Source organism: Macaca mulatta, chromosome 1, assembly GCF_049350105.2.
Source record: "Macaca mulatta isolate MMU2019108-1 chromosome 1, T2T-MMU8v2.0, whole genome shotgun sequence".
Taxonomy (NCBI): domain Eukaryota; kingdom Metazoa; phylum Chordata; class Mammalia; order Primates; family Cercopithecidae; genus Macaca; species Macaca mulatta.
This window is the reverse complement of record NC_133406.1, coordinates 132,783,482-132,802,754: the sequence shown is the minus strand read 5'-3', so window position 1 is coordinate 132,802,754 and position 19,273 is coordinate 132,783,482. Positions and strand designations below refer to the sequence as shown.

At 34.5% G+C, this 19,273-nt stretch overlaps 1 protein-coding gene across 5 annotated transcripts in view; it reads right to left on the bottom strand.

Annotated features, from left to right (window-relative positions):
• Positions 1-19,273, bottom strand: part of VAV3 (vav guanine nucleotide exchange factor 3) — a 397,306-nt gene that overhangs the window by 25,245 nt on the left and 352,788 nt on the right. For all 5 annotated transcript variants that reach the window (XM_077952262.1, XM_077952264.1, XM_077952266.1 and 2 more), the window contains 3 exons: positions 12,331-12,365; positions 6,083-6,199; positions 5,432-5,519 (listed from right to left, as the gene is read on the bottom strand). In XM_077952262.1, the coding sequence (XP_077808388.1) occupies positions 5,432-5,519; positions 6,083-6,199; positions 12,331-12,365 (240 nt within the window). The remainder of the gene's footprint in view (positions 1-5,431; positions 5,520-6,082; positions 6,200-12,330; positions 12,366-19,273) is intronic.

Here is a 19,273-nt window from a genome sequence, read left to right as displayed (position 1 = left end):
TAAGCCTAATGTAATAACCACATGCCATCCTTCAAATTATGGTTTCAGAAAATTTCACAGGTTGGTTTCATAGATTCTGCAGAAATCTGAATCTCTCTACTGTAAACTGAAACTGAATAATAATTCACAATAAAAATGTATCTTCTCATCAAATGAGTACTGCAGATATAAAAAGTTTTTATAAATATCTGAAATGAAAATAAAAGAAAAATCACTTTTAACTTAATTATTCAATGCTTCTATTGGAGCACCTGTTTAAAAATAAAAAACAGAAAAAAAAAAAAAAAACACTCGATTCTTCTAAAAATCCCACAGCTATCAACTTAATATCTGTGTTCAGTGGTTATGTTCAAAGTTCCCCAAACAAATCAATGAGTCCAGAAATCAGCTGAAACAAGAAAAAGAGAATCATCGATGATTTATTATTTAAAACAAAACTTGAGTGTGTTGCGGAATGCACTGTACCAGGAGCTTCAGGGGTCACAGAGATTATAAAGCTAAGCCTCCTGCCCTTGAGGAGTTCTCATCAAGGGAAGGGAAAGTTCAAAGGCAGGAAAGAGAACTTGGTTTTGTGTATCCAATGAGAAGGATGATGAAAAGTTTTGTAATACAAGTAGCTTGGCTTAAACTGAAGAACTAGTAAAATTACAATAGCCAGGAACCAGGGAAAGATCATTTTAGGTAGAGCAGGCAGGCTGGAAACAGACACAAAGGTGATAAACAAAGATCACCTTTCACAAGCTAAAAGCAGCACAGTTTGGCTAAAGCATTGGATAAGGCAAATGGCGATTTTTCAATCGCACCTACAAAATGGGGCTAATAAACCATTTCACAGATGACAACAAAGAATATATAAAGTACCTAATACATGTGAAAAATCGTAACAGCTACCACATTATCCCATGTGCCAGGCCCTTTACATAGTTTCTTATAACCTTCACTCAAGAACATTATGAAATGGGCCTTATTCCCATTGAAGCTCAAATCTCACTTTGCGTGAACTTACGCAAAGTCACACAGCTAGCGTCTTTCTCCCAAGTTTGTGCTCTTAACTATATCATACTATTAGCAAATAGTGCCTAACAAATGTAAATACAAAAACAAGGGCCGGGCATGGTGGTTTGTGCCTGTAATTCCAGCACTTTGAGAGGTTGAGGCAGGTGGATCACCTGAGGTCAGGAGTTCGAGACCAACCTGGCCAACATGGTGAAACCCTGTCTCTACTAAAAATACAAAGAAGTTAGCCAGGTGTGGTGGCAGGTGCCTGTGATCCCAGCTACTTGGGAGGCTGAGGCAGGAGAATCACTTGAACCCGGGAGGTGAAGGTTGCAGTGAGCTGAGACCTTGCCACTGTACTCCAGCCTGGGCAACAAGAATGAAACTGTCTCAAAACAAAACAAAACAAAACACCAAAAAACACATAAAAAAAACAGGGAGGCAAAAGTGAAGTAGTTTTTGCTATGTGTTCATGATGTACCAGGTACTTTATTTTCTTAAGACTTAAGATGTTAGGGTCTTGCAAATATTATATCTATAACTTGAAAAATACGTATTTCTTCCTTTCTTCCTTGGGCCTAGATAATGTGGGTCCTTGTTGAAGCAAGAAATTTGTAATCAGACTGACCTTTAAAAAAAAAAAGAGAAAAAGAAACAAAAGACCTTGTAGAAATTTGTATCTCCAAAATGGTTTCAATGATCAGAATATGCATTTGTATTTTGGTGAATTTTAACATGTTTTGCACAGACAAGGCATAGAATTAAATTCTACTTAGTGACCAATATTTCTATTTTTATTTTTAAATATGAAGCAAAATTTTGTGAGGTCTCTGGAAGAAATACACACACACACACACACACACACACACCCCCACACACACATAATGCCACTGATACAAATGATACCGAAGAGTTTTCTCCTAGTCTTATTACTTAAATTGAGTAAAATGTGTTATTTTCTTTAGCAAATGTGAAAACAAACTTGAAAGGAATTATAAGCTATAGCTTTGAACTTCGACATAATTTTGTTATAGGTAATATGAATTTTATGATTTTTGCTATGAATTACAATTTATGTGAATTTGGCTAGAAACCATAGAATTATTATACTGAGAAAGGATTTGGTGATTATTTAACACTCGTCCACTCCCAAATTTTATGGAAGAAAAAATGAGTTTTCCAAGGCCTAGGGTCATGCGGCTTAGTAAAATGCAAAACACTCTTTATCACTTCACTAAGCATGGAAGGTATTTTAGTTCCATTTTTACAGTCTTATGAGGGTAAATCTTCCTACATGTTTCTAACTGGGTAGAATTAAATAGTGTCACTATGGATCTTTTCCAATTTGCCTTTATGCTTTCTGTATTTTAGTCTAATCCACCCCTGCTTTAACAGTCATTGACCTTCAGGTACAACAAGTAAATAAGAAGACTCTAAACAAAAGAAATCGCTAAGCTTTCCTTATCTCACACTGACACAGCAGTGTCAACAATTCAAGTCTCTTAAAAATAATGAGTGAGAGCCAGTCATTCCAATTACCAAGGAAACAGGCAATGGAGATGGTTTATAAACAGCATTTGGACATGGACTGTCTGGCATACATGAAAATTAGAACAAAATTAATGCCTTGTAATCTGGATACAGAAATTCATTTAGGATTTGCATTTAATGACTAAGAAAAACAAAGATTCTGATTAACCAAGCTATTGAAACTCAAGGGAAAAAGGTTAGGTCATAACCACCTAAGGTAAACCTTCTCATTGAGAAACCAGTTAATGTAAAAGCAGCTCTGGAGTTTGCTTATGTTTTACACGCTTTCCAGATTTAAATGTAATTCCAGGCCCTGTTGTGTTTCACAGATAGAAGAGTATACTAATAACAATAATAAGAGGATACTGAACTATTCTTAAGAAACAACTCCACAGATCACTCCTTACTTATAATAGAGAAGTGTGTTTGACTCCAACATGGTAAAGGGTAACTCTTTGAAGTTAGTATGATCTTGATTTTGAGAAGTCTTCACACCAATTAATCATCTTCTACCTCATTCCAGAAGTTCAGGTTGCTAAAACATGAGCCATCCCTTCTGACCAAGTATTCATGTGGCATTTCCCAGCCTAGGTTCCAAGGAGTGGTCTATGGTGAAGTTCTTGGTGTAGACATACTTACCGATTCTTAAAGCTTCTTTTTAGAACGGTTGAGTCCTTTTGAGTTCTCCAGAAAGTCATTTCACATAGTAAGGACTCAATATAAATTTGCTCAACAAATGAACAGAAACAAAAAGGAGGGGTAACTTCAGATTAGTTCAGCTGCCTCTTCAGTAATTTTTACAGTTCTTTGCTAAACCTGACAAAAGTGCTTTTCTGATACTGAGATTTTTTCCAGCTCCTTGTTTTTCTTTCCACAATTACATCCTTTGCTAATGTTTATTAGTTTCATTTTGCTTTGCTAACATTCTTAGTCCCTTCCCTTTAACATGCTGTTATTAGTGCTTCCTTACAAAAGATGCCCAGATATGGAGAAAAAACCACATATGCACATGTCTCTAATAGTGACATTGCTGAGATTTTATACATAACATATACGAAAAGCTTACTTTAGTCCCGTGAGAAGTACTTTTAGTTCTTTTTCCAGAGAATATTATTGTAGAAACTTTTAAGGCTCTCTGACACAATTTTTTTTTTTAATGCTAGGTCTCTATTGCTTTCACTATAATCACAGCTTTACATGCAGATAGGAACTCATGCATCTATGTCTACTAATCCAGGTCACTGGTATTACTGGCTTTTCACATCTAACCTTGGCTTCTGAAGAACTTCCTTGAGTTGAACCCAGGTGACACAAAGCTAAATTGATTGGCCCTTTTCAGCGCCTATTCCTTTCATCTTCTTTGCTTGTCTCTTCTGATGGGAGTTACTTTTGCTACTTTCAAAGTCTGCAAGGCTGGCAGTTATCTTTGGCCCTGCAGCAGTTTTTTAAGTCCCATAGTAACTATAGCACTGTGGAGCAGCCTCATTAGCATCCAAGGAAGTTCTGCAGGTGAAAGCTCAAGCTGGTGTGTCTTGCAGAGATGTGGAGAGCCCCTGTGCATGCTTTTATCATGTCTCAGCTGTGTCTGTCATTCATTATTTGTGCATCCACTTGCCACCTCCCTCCAAGTTTTCGTTTTATGAGGAACCTCCTCTGGTCCAATTCTCTCTGTGCTCAGCCTGCTTGTTTCAACAGAATGTAAGTTACTTCCAGCAGGAAGGATGCCTGGATCTTGGTTACAAATTTGACAGAGTTTACATTTTCCAGGACACGACCTTGCTGCCCATCCTTAGCTTTTGAACTGGGAATGATCTTTACATCCATAGAGATTTTATTTTTCTTTCAACTCAGGATGCTTCAATTTCTTTAAAACACTGACACCCGCCTTGAAGGAGCTCTAAATTTTTGGATAAGGTATTCAAGCTGGCCTACTTTGTAAGGCTCCATTACACTCAGTTTAACTTTAAAGTTAACATCTGCAAAGTGCTTTGAGATGTATTCTGGAAGGATGCAGTATGTATCATTTGATTGATGGTTCAGTCAATGAGTGGTCCTTCCCAATGTTACTCAAGGTACTTAGCAGTACAAATGCATCTTATGTCCTATATCCAAACTCTTCATTATCTCAAGAAACTACCAAACTTGAGAAACATACTTGAGACCACTTAAGGAAATGTGAACTTAGAGAGTTTACTGTTAGCAATGCGTACATGATGACATATACACATTGTTTAAATGACATACACAAAATATTCTTATATGCTAACAAAAGTATGAATCAGTTGTATTTTTTTAAAACTGTGGGAATAATCCTTATTCATTTGATGTGATTTGACAATATACTATTTCTATTTAAATATACAATTCCTATGAAATATCAACTGTTAAGTGGCAAAAATGTTACCTTGTTAATGCATAATTATCCAAGGTAATGAATGAGAACCATGGTAGAGATCACTTAAAATAGCAGAAAATACAATAATCTTTTCAATTTGACTTTATATTGCATTTTATAAAAAATGGACCTAAATGTTAGACATATTTTCCTAAATACAACTTTTTGTGTTATAATTTAAAATACTGTCCTCTGCCTGAATCAGGACACAGAGGCAAAGGAAGAAAAAAGAGGAAAGAAAGTTATATTAAAAATCTGCTGTGTCATTTAAATACAAACCAAAACTGTATCTAAAACCTGCAAACAATTTACAATGAAGAATATGATTTGAGCAATATAAAACTTAGAGATTTTTAAATTAGAATTTTCAGGATTTTGTTGCAAAATTAGAATACGATTCTCTTTAACTTTTCAGTGAGCAAAATTTCCAAGAAACTATAGAATTAAAATGACCTTTCTAACAAAAGAAAAATAAGGATCCCAGATTGAAAAGAAATAATCAATGCTTACCATTAAACTTTTAAATTTTCTATTTTCTGCAATGTGAAAAAAGCCATCTCTTGTTAAAATCTTGATGTGCTTTGCTTCATTATTGTACCTGTGGGCAATGAATAACTTATGAATATAAATGTGTTTTTAATCAGTAGAAATCAATAATTACCAGAGGGCATGCCCCAATAACATTATAGGAATTAATTCTGCAGACAAAATATATACCTATGCCAATACACTGGTGACAGCTAATTAACAAAATATATTTACTGGATTGGTTGAGGATACAACCAATATTTGAAGTGAGAAGGGAGGTTGGATTTGACTATTCATTATGTGCAATTTACTTAGTAAGTTCAGTTTGAGAATGTAGAAAAATAAGACAAAAATCTAGAAATTTATACTGTTAGTATTTACTAGAAATATACACACATTAAACCACGAAAACACAATATTATGAAAGAAATCTAATATGCCAATTAGCAGCCTATAACACTTTTTACTGTTTTTCAAAGATATTTTCAAGTATTAATGAACTGTCTGGATAGATGCATTATTTCTTCTGCAATTAGAACTTTGGTTTTCAACTTCAGTGTTATACATGTCAGATGGTCTACGCAATTATGAAAACAGGAAATCTATTTCTGTAAAAGTACTTGTCCTACTTACTTAATGCTAATTGCATATTCTCCTGACTCTTTGGTCCTGTGCCTCACAAGGTAAGTACTATTTACCCTATTAATAAGTTCAGTCTCTGCTTGCAATCTTTCCATTGCTCCAGCATACCTGTAAAAAACAATGACACAGAAAATTTGGATAATATACCTGGAAGAGAACAGAGGCTAAAAGTAAGTATCTCTCAATATTTAATTTAGTGGTAGAGCTGAGCTGTTGGTAATTCTGTACTAATTACATTGTTTAAGAAAAATAAATCAGTAAAAGGTCCTTTAATACGTCCAAACACAAATGCTCTACAAAGCTAACAACAGCAAAATGAACAGTGCCTAATACCTCCTAAGCACCTAGTAAACAAATGGGACAAAGAGGAGTCAGTGGGTATTGGGTAAAAAGACAGTTGTGGGAGCTTAAGGATAGGAAGGAAAAAGACTTGTAGGGAGAGACTGCCCTGTATAAGATACACAGACACACTTATTTTAGCTTTTCTATATATACTATGAAATGAAATCTCCTTTAAGTATCTTTTTTAAAAAAATTCTAGTAATGTTATTTTAAATAATTATTTTTCTGATATGAGATTAATTCATATATTCCACAATTTTGATAACAAATTTTCTTAAGCAATTAGTTATAATGAGTAAAATTTAGTTTCAAAAGGTAGATATTTTTCAAAACCAGAATTCAATCTCCCTAGATTTTGCTGGCCTTAAGCATATAGAAGCTCCATAATAACTATAAAAACAAAAGGCCCAAATTCAATCTTAAAATAATCTTTAATGACCCCTCAAGTCATATATAGGTGTAAAATCTCCTGGCAAGATACATCAGAGATTTTAGTCAATAGAATGTAAAAGACAAATTCTGTTTAGATTGGTTCTCTTTCAAAGCTAGTCAATAATTAATATACCTGAAAATCCTCTGGTTCACATATAGACTCATGTAACTCAGTATAAACATTCACCTCCAATGCAAACTTAATATTCATTTAAAATGCACATGGCAGGCATTCAATAAAAGTTTGTTGATGGAGAACATGTTAGGTTTCCATCTAGTATAAAAGAGGAATTAAGGGCATTTTATGCAGATGGTACCTTGTGTTAAAAGAAAAGTTATAACAACTCATGAACTACTAGGACCTAGTAATAATCTGACTCATTCATGCCTACCTGTCTTCAACCTTATCTCTTATATCTGCCTTCATCACTAGTGTCCAGCCTTCTTTCAGATCCAGGAGTTTCTCGAGCTCCTTTTGAGCTTAGAGTCTTCTCACAGACTGTACTCTTGTCTGGAAATACTCATGCTCTATCAACACAATATTCCTTCTCATTGTTAAAGTTTAGAGGGGTCTTCTCTGACCATACCATCTAAAGAATGTTGTCCTGCATCTTGTACTACCTACTCCGTATTCTCATTACAATATCCCTATTTTCATGACACTTATCACAACTAGTATTTAGTGTATGCATTTTTATCAAAGCTATGCATTAACGTAGTTTTAAAAGTCCATTCACATTATAATAACAAAAAAAGCAGCAGTATTCCAACAGACAAGCATTCTACTCCAAGTCCCATTTCAAACATTGTACCTATTTTTTATTTCTACTTGTGTATTTCTAAACAATTATATGACAATTTCTTATCAATTTTCGACATAAGGAAGAAAAATCATCTTCTTCCTACCACCTGTGCTCACTCCTTTATAGTGCTGATCCTCACTCTTGTCTTTCTGTAACCTCTACAAAGCCAAGCTGTCAACTGGCCCAGTTTTGGCATGGTGTTCATTCAAAGAATATCTGCTCTCCAAAATAAAATTGCTTATGTTTTTGTTTGTTCAAGTTCTTTGTCTCTATCACAGATTCCTTCCAAATATACCTCCCAATAATACATTTTTCAACACCATTGCTATGGTTTGAATGTCCCCTTAAAACCCACGTTGAAATTTACATTGTAGTCAAAATGCAGTCGAAACTTTGTTTCATGCACAAAATTTAAAATATTATATAAAATTACCTTCAGGCTTTGTGTATAAGATATATATAAAACATAAATAAATTTTGTGTTTACACTTGGGTCCCATCCTGAATATATCTCATGATGTTTATGCAAATATTCCCAAATCTGAAAAAATCTGAAATTCAAAACACTTCTGGTCCCAAGCATTTTGAATAGGGGATACTCAACCTACAGCTGCATTAACTGAATTAAGACAATCACATAATCTACCTGTTAATTTTCTCTGGAGCCTTTTCTTCTGAGCCCTCCACACTCTTCTAATTGATACTGCTTGATCTACTAAGCCTGTTGAATTACTGTAGTCCTGGGACTTCTCTTTGCTCCCCTTTCCTGGTTTCTATATCTCCCCCTTCCTTGATTAGCTCACCCTTCAGCTTTTTCTAAACATAAACAGTGTGTAATACTCTAAAGTCCCGCATCTATGAAAATATTTTATTTTACCTAGTAACGCATAGCTTGGCTATGAATATTATTGAAATATTCATAGTTTGGCTATTGGGTAAATAATTCTAGGTGAGAAATTATTTTGGCTCTCAAATATTACTACATTGATTCATTGTCTTCTAATTTCCATTCAATGCCATTTCTAATTCTTTGTATGTGACCTGATTTTTTTCTCCTAGAAACCTTCAAATTCTTTCTGTATTCTCTATACTGCAAAATTTCATGAAAATGTGTGTGTGTGTGTGTTTTTATATATATATATTGTCCTGGCCTTTTAGAAGTATCTTCAATTTGGAGCCACATGTCCTTTGGTTCTGAGAAATGTCTGTATCATTTCTTTGATAATTGCTGTCCTTGGTTTTCTCTTTCTGGAATTTCTACTACTTGAATGCTGTATCCCCTGGGTCAATAGCCTAGTTTCCACATCGCTTCTCCTGTATTATCTATCTCCGACTTTTTGGAAGATTTGCTCAACTTTATTTTCCAAGTCTTCTACGATATTCAACCTAAAAGAGCTCCTTTTGGATTTGTTTTCTAAAACATTGAGCTTACATCCAATGAACTTAAGTTTTCTCTTAATTTTGAAGATGTAAAAAAAGGTTTTTTTTAAGTTGTCTGCTCACTCTAATATCTATTTTCAAGTTTCTCTCTCTTTTTTTTTTTTTTTCAGTTCAAGGGTTTCCTCAAATGTATGGTTGCTTTTTGTTGTTTGTTCCTACTTAAGAGGGATGCATACACCATTGACTGGAAGCTCTGTGTGTGTGAGCACCAAAGTAGGTCCACTGGGTAGGAGTCTGATCTTTTTTTTTTTTTTTTTTTTGAGATGAAATCTCACACTGTCACCTGGGCTGGTATGCAGTGGCGTGATCTCAGCTGCCTGCAACCACCATCTCTGGGGTTCAAGTGATTCTCCTGCCTCAGCCTCCTGAGTAGCTAGGATTACAGGCACCCACCACCACGTCTGACTAATTTTTTGTATTTTTAGTAGAGACGGGGCTTCAATATGTTGGCCAGGCTGGTCTAGAACTCCTGACCTCGTGATCCACCTGCCTTGGCCTCCCAAAGTGCAGGGATTACAGGTATGAGCCACTACGCCCAGTTGAATCTGATCATTTGACAAGAACCTGAAGACCGAGCTGGGAAACACCCAAAGGTCTGGATTTTAGATTTTTAACTCTATTTCGTTTCTTTGGCCAAAAATCTTCCAAATTCCTGTCTGAATACCAAGACACAGTAGTATGTGTATATGGGACCCAGCTGTCATAGTGCTAAAACTGAGCTACACAAGAGAACTGGAGAGCATCATCACTCAGTATACACAGCCCTCTGTTTTCACTATGGCATCTCCCCAGTCTCTGCTAGGCTTGATCTTTCCAAATCTAGGCCCTATAGGGTTCACTTTTTCCACATAATACAGCTTCTAACTCCAGTGTCTCCTACCGCTGCAGGAAAGGGCAATTTGTTCAGACTACTATGGGAAAAGGCAGGGACCCTGACATCTATCTCTTGTTCTGTGTACAGATTCTAGGAGAGTTCCCCAGTTTGCAGTCCCAAATCTCATTTCTGTCTTTTAATACCCCAAAACATAGATTATTGAAGATAATCATCTTAATTTTCTATTTTATTTCATTATGTATGCAAGAGACAAAATTTACCTTGTGCAAACAACTTACTTTTAAATGTAGAAATAATGAGTAGATAATATAGTTGGTGATACTTAACTTCTCAGTGACTTGAGAACTACCATGCCATCATGCAAAGTAATTTTCTCTAAATAGTTTAGTATTTCTAAAATTGAAGGTTCTATTTTCTGGGGTAGTTGATCATTTTGTTCCCTAGCAGAAGACATTTCACATCAAACTGCCTGCTTAGTTTAAATAGATTGTCCAGGTTGCTCAAGAAAAAAAGAAAGGTAATTTAAAAATTCTACTACATCCTTATTTCTTGCTATTTTCAAGGCTCTCCCTTTGCCTGAACATCTTGCTTTTATAAGAATAATATTATTCTAACTGGTCATATTTTCAGTAGGATTTTACTTATTGGCAAGGGTACATTTTAAAACTAAGGGTACAAAGCCTACCCTCGGGTGCCCTGAATGGTTCTCAGGTACCTAATAAGTTTATTTCATAAAATCCATGCAGTTTGAGGTATTAGTATTTCATCTCTCAAATCATTACCTTTGTAACTATAATGCCAGTTACATGAAAAATGGTATAAGAGAAGAAACCTAATCATCACACTTTCAAGATTTTTAACAGTTCCTGATGTTTTTCAGTTTGATTGTCAATGCTATCAGCTCTAGTCTCCAAATTTAATTTCTTTCAGGACTATAGTTTAAAATTCCACAGACACTAATGACTTCAAATTGTCTTCAATCAGGTAAAAATGAAGCACATTCCCAGTTCTATCACAAACCTGCTGCAATTTCTTCAGCAAGCTCAGTGCTGAGGCCCAGGGAGGGATATCAGGAAGGGCAGACAGTAACTACAGAAGACAGAGTGACTGCCAGAGGAGGGGAGGTGTAGGAGGGCCCGAGGAGAATCCCATACGTTGCACAATGGATTCCTACACTTTGAAAAGTAACTCAGCATTTTCCATGCTTTTGTTATAGAACAGAAAATAATCAGAATATGTAAAAAAATATCAGATAACTCATATGGTAACATGCAAACCCAACTAGTACTATACATTCCCAGAATATTATATTTATATATGTATTCTGATCTCTCGTTTCTATGCATGTATTTTAATATCAAGAAAATAAAAATAGATTCAGTCTTTTTAAGAGGAGTCAAATGCAAAATTCAGGAAAACAAATAGAAATGAGTAATGTGCTCACATTCTGTATTTTGGGGGCAGTATAGCAATGTACAGATGGCATAACTTGGAATTCCGGCTTTACCACTCACTAGCTGCACGCTCTGTTTCTTTGTTTCTCCACCCATAAAAATAACAACAGTCACCACCATTTTTCTTATATAAATGTTGAAGAAATAAAACAAAACATGTATGGTACAAAGCATATAACAAATAGTATGTATTAGTTATTATGATAACCATAACTATACTAAATCCTAAATATATTTTTTAATAGTTGGAGTTATCTAGAAAATAATAATTACTATCCACTACACTTCCTAGGTTTTGTTAATGATACTGCCAGCTGCCAAGTGGTATGGGTGCCCCTATCTTTATGATATATTTTGTTGCTGCCATGTTATATGTTGTAAATTTTATTTTTAGAAGCTATTAGTGTCGGCCACAAGCAGTGGCTCACACCTGTAATCCAGCACTTTGGAGGATCACTTGGGCTCAGGAATTCAAGGCTGCAGTGAGTTATGATGGCATCACTGCATTCCATCCTAGGCGACAGAGCAAGACCCCATCTTTAAAACTATAACAATTTAAAAAAAAAATCTACTGTTGTCCCTTTTGAGCTAATTTTTAGTTTTAGAAAATGAAATCATATTTTTCTCTCTGCTTTATTAAATACATAAAATATAATATACATATGCATATGTTCCATTCCTTTCTGTGGCTGGTATCAACTTTATCTGTCAAGGGCACTGGGTGCTCATGCATGCACACACACCTCCCTCTCAGATAAAGATATGGAAAGGTCAGCAATACAAGAATTCATTATGGTGTTTTGTTACATCTGAAAACACCTTTAGCCGAGACAAATGGAAATGGAATATGGTTTACTACCCCCACATTTAAGGCATCCTGGAGCTAAGGGTATGGTATTTCAACCTAGCTACATAAACATTTTTAATACTTACCAGGGTTGGCAAGAATAATCTACTGGTTTGGGCACCTAGGATATAAAAAGGCAAAAATAGATTAAGTTTACTTAAGGGAAGCTTTTAGAAATCAATCATTAATTCAGTTCAGCTGACTCAGCTCTATAAAACCCTAAGTAGCACAGTCCTGGAACTATCCACTGGCAATTTTATACAGAGTGAATCATAGTATATGTCAGATAAGTAAAAAATAATTCATTTCACTTTAATTCATTCTTTCATTCATTTTACTGCCACTGTAACTCTAAGAGGAGAGATAGCAGGCAAATATGAACTGGAAACTTTTAATATTTATTATCAAGGCAATTTAATCCTATCAAAGAAAATTAAAGTGAAAACGCTATTAAGAAAACCAAATAGCACTTTACTTTTCCAAGACCTTGGAAAAACATGCAAATTAAACAATATACAGTGGATGTAGATATTTAATATTTTTAATATTTTATTATTTATTATGAAGGTAATTTAATCTTATCAAAGAAAATTAAAGTGAAAACATTATTAAGAAAACCAAATAGCACTTTATTTTTCCAAGACATTGGGAAAACATGCAAAATAAACAATATACACTGGATATAGACTCTTATTTTGTAATAAATTCCAAATTCTGATTTAAAAATCTACCAACTAGAAATCTTTATTCAGAAAAAAGGCATGAAAAATACTTATTTTTCCTTTTTTTTTCTCATAGAACTTTGCACAAGGAAAAATACTGCATTTTCTATTCAAACAAAGAAAGAAAATTTGTAGCAGCTGATGGTCAAACAGAAAATGAACAAAGACAGAGCAGGTATATTAATGTTAAAAATAAGAAATAAAATACATTGTACAGAGAGGGTTACAAAGTTTAAAAATTCCTACGAATAGGAGTAGAGATAGTTTGTCTCATGTCCAAATCTCTGATATATTCATCCCATGCTATTACTGGGATTTTTATATTAGGAGATTGAAAATATTGTTCCCTCATTTGGAACAGTAAAAACTATAGTATTTCAGAGATTAGCCAATGTGAACATGTCTCTAGCCATGCTAGTCTTCATAATGTGCTGTTACTATTTTGCCCTTCCAGGTTAAGAGTTATCTACAGGTTGAGCATCCCTTATCTGCAATGGTTGGGACTAGAGATGTTTCACATTTTGGATTTACAAAAAATTAGAATATTTGCATTACATTCAGCATCCCTAATCCAAAAATCTAAAATCTTACATTCTCCAATAAGCATTTCCTTTGAGCCTCATGTTGGCACTCAAAAAGTTCAGACTTTAGAGCATTTCAGATGTCAGATGTTCAAATGAGGAATACTCAAACTGTATCAAAAATCATCTTTCTAATCAGAACATTTGATTATTAATATTCAAATATTTTTATCCTATGGATTACATTTTTTAAAAAACCACTTTGTAAAATCCTGATAAGCAGCAATTAATACTGAAGGTAAATTATACCCATTCTAATCATTCAAATAGTTTCTTACAAATTTTGTTTTCACAAACAAATTGATCTTCAATAGTTTCCCCTTTGATAATAAGATATACATGGCTTCTGAAATCTGATGGGAAAAATATTTACTCTTTCCCCCTCCCTGTTCTTTAAAAGTATAATGTATATTTATTCTTAAACCAAGCTTTCCATAGAGAGTCAAAAAAAAAAAAAAAAAAAAAAGGAGACAGGAAGGAGGAGAGTAAAGAATTTCAAAATATTCTGGCTGTGGACTCCTTTGGCTGTTAAAAAGGTTGGAGATCCAAAAAAGGAAACAGTGACATAAGATTCTAAAACAGAACAGGTAACTGAGGCTGTTCCACCCTGAAGTGTCCCACTAGAGCTTTTCTCTCTCCAGTGGGTGCATTATGACATGTGAAGATCCAGGACTACCTTCCCAGCCATGATCCCTATTACTCAGGTGGACCCTATCCTTTTCCATCAGTCATGGGCCCTCTGCACTTTCTTCTGTGTACTATGGGTCTTTGTCTGGACAGATACTTCATATTTAAGATTATAGTTAATTTCCTTTTGGGAACTTTTTCATCTTTGAGCATACGGTTACTATTTTTCCCTAACGCCATTTTCTGTCAGCACCATAGTCTATTAACACTGCTAAACTTCAGCTATGAACATATAGTTTTTAAAAAACATTTTATTGAGAATATAGAATCCATACAAAATTATATATATATACACACACACACATACACACATACAGAAATATTTATATGGGTCTAAATATATATAAATAAATATATATGTGTGTCTATCTATGTGTGCTTCTTCCTGAAGTATATACCTTATGAAGCTAGATGACACACTTAGAAGTGAACTTTGTGTTTGTTTGAATAAACTCTCACTATTTCATCTTTTTTTTGAGAAATTTCTAAGAGGATAGTAACTTCCTCTCACAACTTCTAACATATTCTTATTGTTTCAGATATTAATCCAGACACTGTAGGTTCACATTGTATAATCTCTATTTGGTTCTTTTTTGTAGTTCCTATTTCTCTTTTGAGGTTTTCTGTCCATTCATTATGAACATGTTTTCCTTTGTGTCCTAGAGCACCATAATAGCTGCTTTTAAAATCTTTTTCTAAGTCATCATATGGGAAATCACAGGGTTGATCTCCCTTCATTCTCTTCTCTCTTGAGTATGGTTCACATTTTCCTGCTCCTTTGTATACTGAGTAATTTTATCCTGTATCTTGGACAATTTGAATGAATGATCTACTGCAGAGGCTCTGGATTTTCTTATGTTCCTACAAAGACCTGGCTTTCCTTAAAGTTTATACACAGAATTTGAGGTTTCCTCTCTCTGACTCTTTTTAAGATTTCCTACATCCTTTTCCAGCTGTTGAGACTGCATTAAACTCACTCCTTAGTCTGGTTCTTTAAGCCAGAAATATCATAAAGTTTCTATCTGAATTTTAGCCACCCTGCATGGTACAATCCTGTGCCTATCTTAGAGCTAGTCATAAAACAAAGAAACTCACCCTAGTACCATTCCTTTTTCCAAGTGTCAGTCTTCTCCTGGGCAGTGCCTTCAGATAGTTTTGTTTTGATATTTTGTCCACAACTTGTAGTTATGTGTGGGAGGACTGGCCAAATAGGAGCTATTCAACAGTTACCAGAAGTGGAAACTCTTGTTGCTTCTATTACTGCTGTTGTTAGCTGGGTCTCATAATCAATCCTTTATAGATAACCTATCTTTTGTCTCAGTTAGTTTTAATATTTTGTCTTTAATGTCTTCTAGTTTCATTACAATGCATCCAGGTGTTGATTAATTTTAATGTATGCTCCTTGACTCTGAAGATTAGTTTTATTATAGAATCTGGGAAGTTCTCAGGCATTGTTTATTTGAATATTGCTTTTCTACAATTATCTATTCTCTCCTTCTATTAAATGTATTTGCATCTCATCACTCCATTTTCTGTTTTATTTTTAATTTCTTAATCTCTCTGAATTGTTCTTTGAGAAATTTCTTCAGATTTCTCCTCCAATTTCCTACACAACTGTGTCTGATATGCCATGTAATATGTCCACTAAGGCTTTCATTTCAATTACTATACCTGAATCTTTTTCATAAATACCCAATTAGTGTCTTGCTTTCCTCTTAGATTTTTTCCCTTTAATTTCTTAAACTATATTAAGTATAAAATTTTGAATTTAGTATCTAAAATTCAAATATTTGCTATATTTGTCAGTTTAATTATATATTTTATTGTTTCTGCTGATCTTGGCATAAGGTGGTTTGTTTCTGGATTCATTTAAAGATTCCAAATTGTGAATGTATGTTCCCTAGGACATTATCTATAAAAGTCCTTTGGGAAATATGTGCAAAGAGGCTCTGATCCAGAGAGAATTTGAATTTTCATTGGGAGAATAATTAATGTGGAATTTTTTTTTTAATTTTAATTTTTTATTTGAGACAGAGTCTTGCTCTGTCTGGAGACTGGAGTGCAGTGGAATAATCTGGAATAATTTTAAACTACACTTCCAGCTTAGAATTATTTAGGTAGCAAAGCTGGTATGAATTTCAGCCCTTCATCTAGATGGTTTTAGATTTAAAGTTAGAAATTCTCAGGGGAGACTACTTTCCTTTTTTCTTTCCAATCCTGAACCAATACCAAGGTAGGCATATCATCATCAGTGGGATGGATTTTCTCCTAGTTCATCCACCGAGGGCTCCTGGAATCAGAGGTATACCCAATTTCGCATTGTGCTGCAGTTCCAGGCTTTGTCTCTAGTTGCCATATTGCCAGAAATGAAGTTGACTCATTTATGAACTGCCTGTGTTTTCCTCAGTTTTAGGTTTCTACCTGCCTATTTCAGAACTTTTGAGGAGAAGGATGTAGCACATGTAGGAAAATAAATTTTAAGCCCAGAATAGAACATTCAGCACTACTCATGGACCCCTGATAAACAATATATCCCAGAATCAAAAGCAATACCATTTTGCAAACTCCCTCAAACTATCCTCTCCCCTTCAAATTCCCCTCTATGTATCTTCACTTAACTTGCCCTATAATTAAAAAAATGAATCTATAATTTCATTAAGCAGTAAAATTTTAAGTAGCTACTTACTAATATAAAACAACCATATTTAGTAGTCCTGCTTACAATTAGAAGTTACCCTACAACTCTGTCATCTTAAAATTTCTGAACATATTTCTCCTTCTAGCCACTTCTTGGGTCAGCAAATATCATTCCATAGGATTCTATAGGCTGTCTTAATTAGTAATGTTCTATATACAGCGAGGGACTTGCATTTGCTTTTTCACTCCTTTGTTCATTCATTCAACAGTAATTTATTAAACACCGACTTTGTGCCAGACTATCACTAAAATTTCAAATGCTCATTTTTCAGCCTTATTCAAGAGGATGTAAACAGAAAACAGTACATGGTATATTCAATGCTTAATATTCTTGATTTGATGTCTTTAGGTTCCCAAACTTCTTAATGTTAGAATGTATAATATCCTGCCACCTGCCTACATATATACATCACTCCTTTACAGATAGGAAGCCTGAATCTTGTTCTTACAAAGTCCAAAAACTAGATAGACAATCATTTTAGCTTATCTAATTAAATAAGAGTGATATCAAACTTCAATAATCTTTCAAGACTGTAATGTAATATAAGACAAAAATATGTAACATTATAGATCAATGGAACAGAATAGAGAGCCCAGAAAAAATGCCACACACCTAAAACCATCTGATCTTTGACAAAGCTGACAAAAAAAAGCAATGGGGATAGGATTCCCTATTCAGTAATGGGGAGAAACAAAATTATGTCCTTTGCAGCAACATGGATTGAGCTGCAGACCATTATCATATGTGAACTAACACAGGAAAGGAAAAGCAAATAACATGTTTTCACTTATAAGTGGGAGCTAAACATTTGATAAATGGTGCTGGGATAATTGGCTAGCCATGTGCAGGAGACTGAAACTGAACCCCTTCCTTATATGATACAGAAAAATCAGCTCAAGATGGATTGAAGACATAAATGTAAATCATAAAGCTACAAAACCCATGGAGGATAACCTAGGAAATACCATTCTTGACATAGGACCTAGCAAAGATTTCATGACTAAGATGCCAAAAGCAATTGCAACAAAAACAAAAATTGACAAATGGGACCTAATTAAACTAAAGGGCTTCTGCACAGCAAAAGAAACTATCAAGAGAGTAAACAGACAACGTACAGAGTGGGAGAAAATATCTGTAAACTATGCATCTGACAAAGGTCTAATATCCAGCATCTATAAAAAATGTAAATAAATTAACAAGCCAAAAAACAGCTCCATTAAAAAGTGGGCAAATGACATGAATAGACACTTTTGGAAACAAGACATACATATACACAGCCAACAAGCATTTGAAAAAATGCTCAATTTTACTAATCATTAAAGAAATGCAAATTGAAACCACAATGAGATACCACATCACATCAGTAAGAATGGATTTTATTAAAAAAAAAATAACAGATGCTGACAAGGTTGCAGAGAAAAGGGAATGCTTATACACTGCTGGTGGGAATGTACATTAATTCAGCCTTTGTGGAAGCAATGTGGCAATTTCTCAAGGAACTTAAAACAGGATTGCCATTTGACCCAGCAATCCCATTATTGGGTATATACCCAAAGAAATATAAATTGTTCTACAAATAAAGGTATGCATGCGTATGTTCATCCCAGCAATATTCACAAACATGGAATCAATCTAAATGCCCATATGTTTCTGGATAAAGAAAATATGGTACATATATACCATGGAATACTATACAGCCATAAAAAGAAACAAGATCATGCCCTTTGCAGCAGCATGGGTGGAGCTGGAGGCCATTATCGTAAGTGAACTAACACAGGAAAGGAAAAGCAAGTAACACATGTTCTCACTTATAAGTGAAAGCTAAAATTGAGCATACATGGACATGAAAAGAGAACAACAGATTCCAGGAGCCTCCTTGAGGGTGGAAGGTGGGAGGAGGGTGAGGATCTAAACACTACTTACCAGGTACTATGCTTAGAAACTGAGTGACACAATAATCTGTACACCAAACCCCTATGACATGCAATTTACCCAAATAATAAACCTGCATATGTACCCCTAAACCTAAAATAAAAGTTAAAAAAATGTGATATTAGATCACAGAACCACAGAGTAACAGAGACTTTTCTATTCTCTTTGTTTTTGAAAATAATTAAGCTTGAATGAGTGGAGTAAATTATCCTTTAGGGCACATTCTAGAGCCAAGGATGGCAGATTCTCATGTTTCTAACATTAAAAAGAATGTCCAGTTTGGAAATTCAGTAACTACTGAAATACAGCAAGCAAGATAGTTCCCCTCAGGCAATCATCTCCATCATATTAGTAAACAAATTTCATTTATTTTGGAGTCAATAACTTAAAAAATTGTGTGGAAAACGTC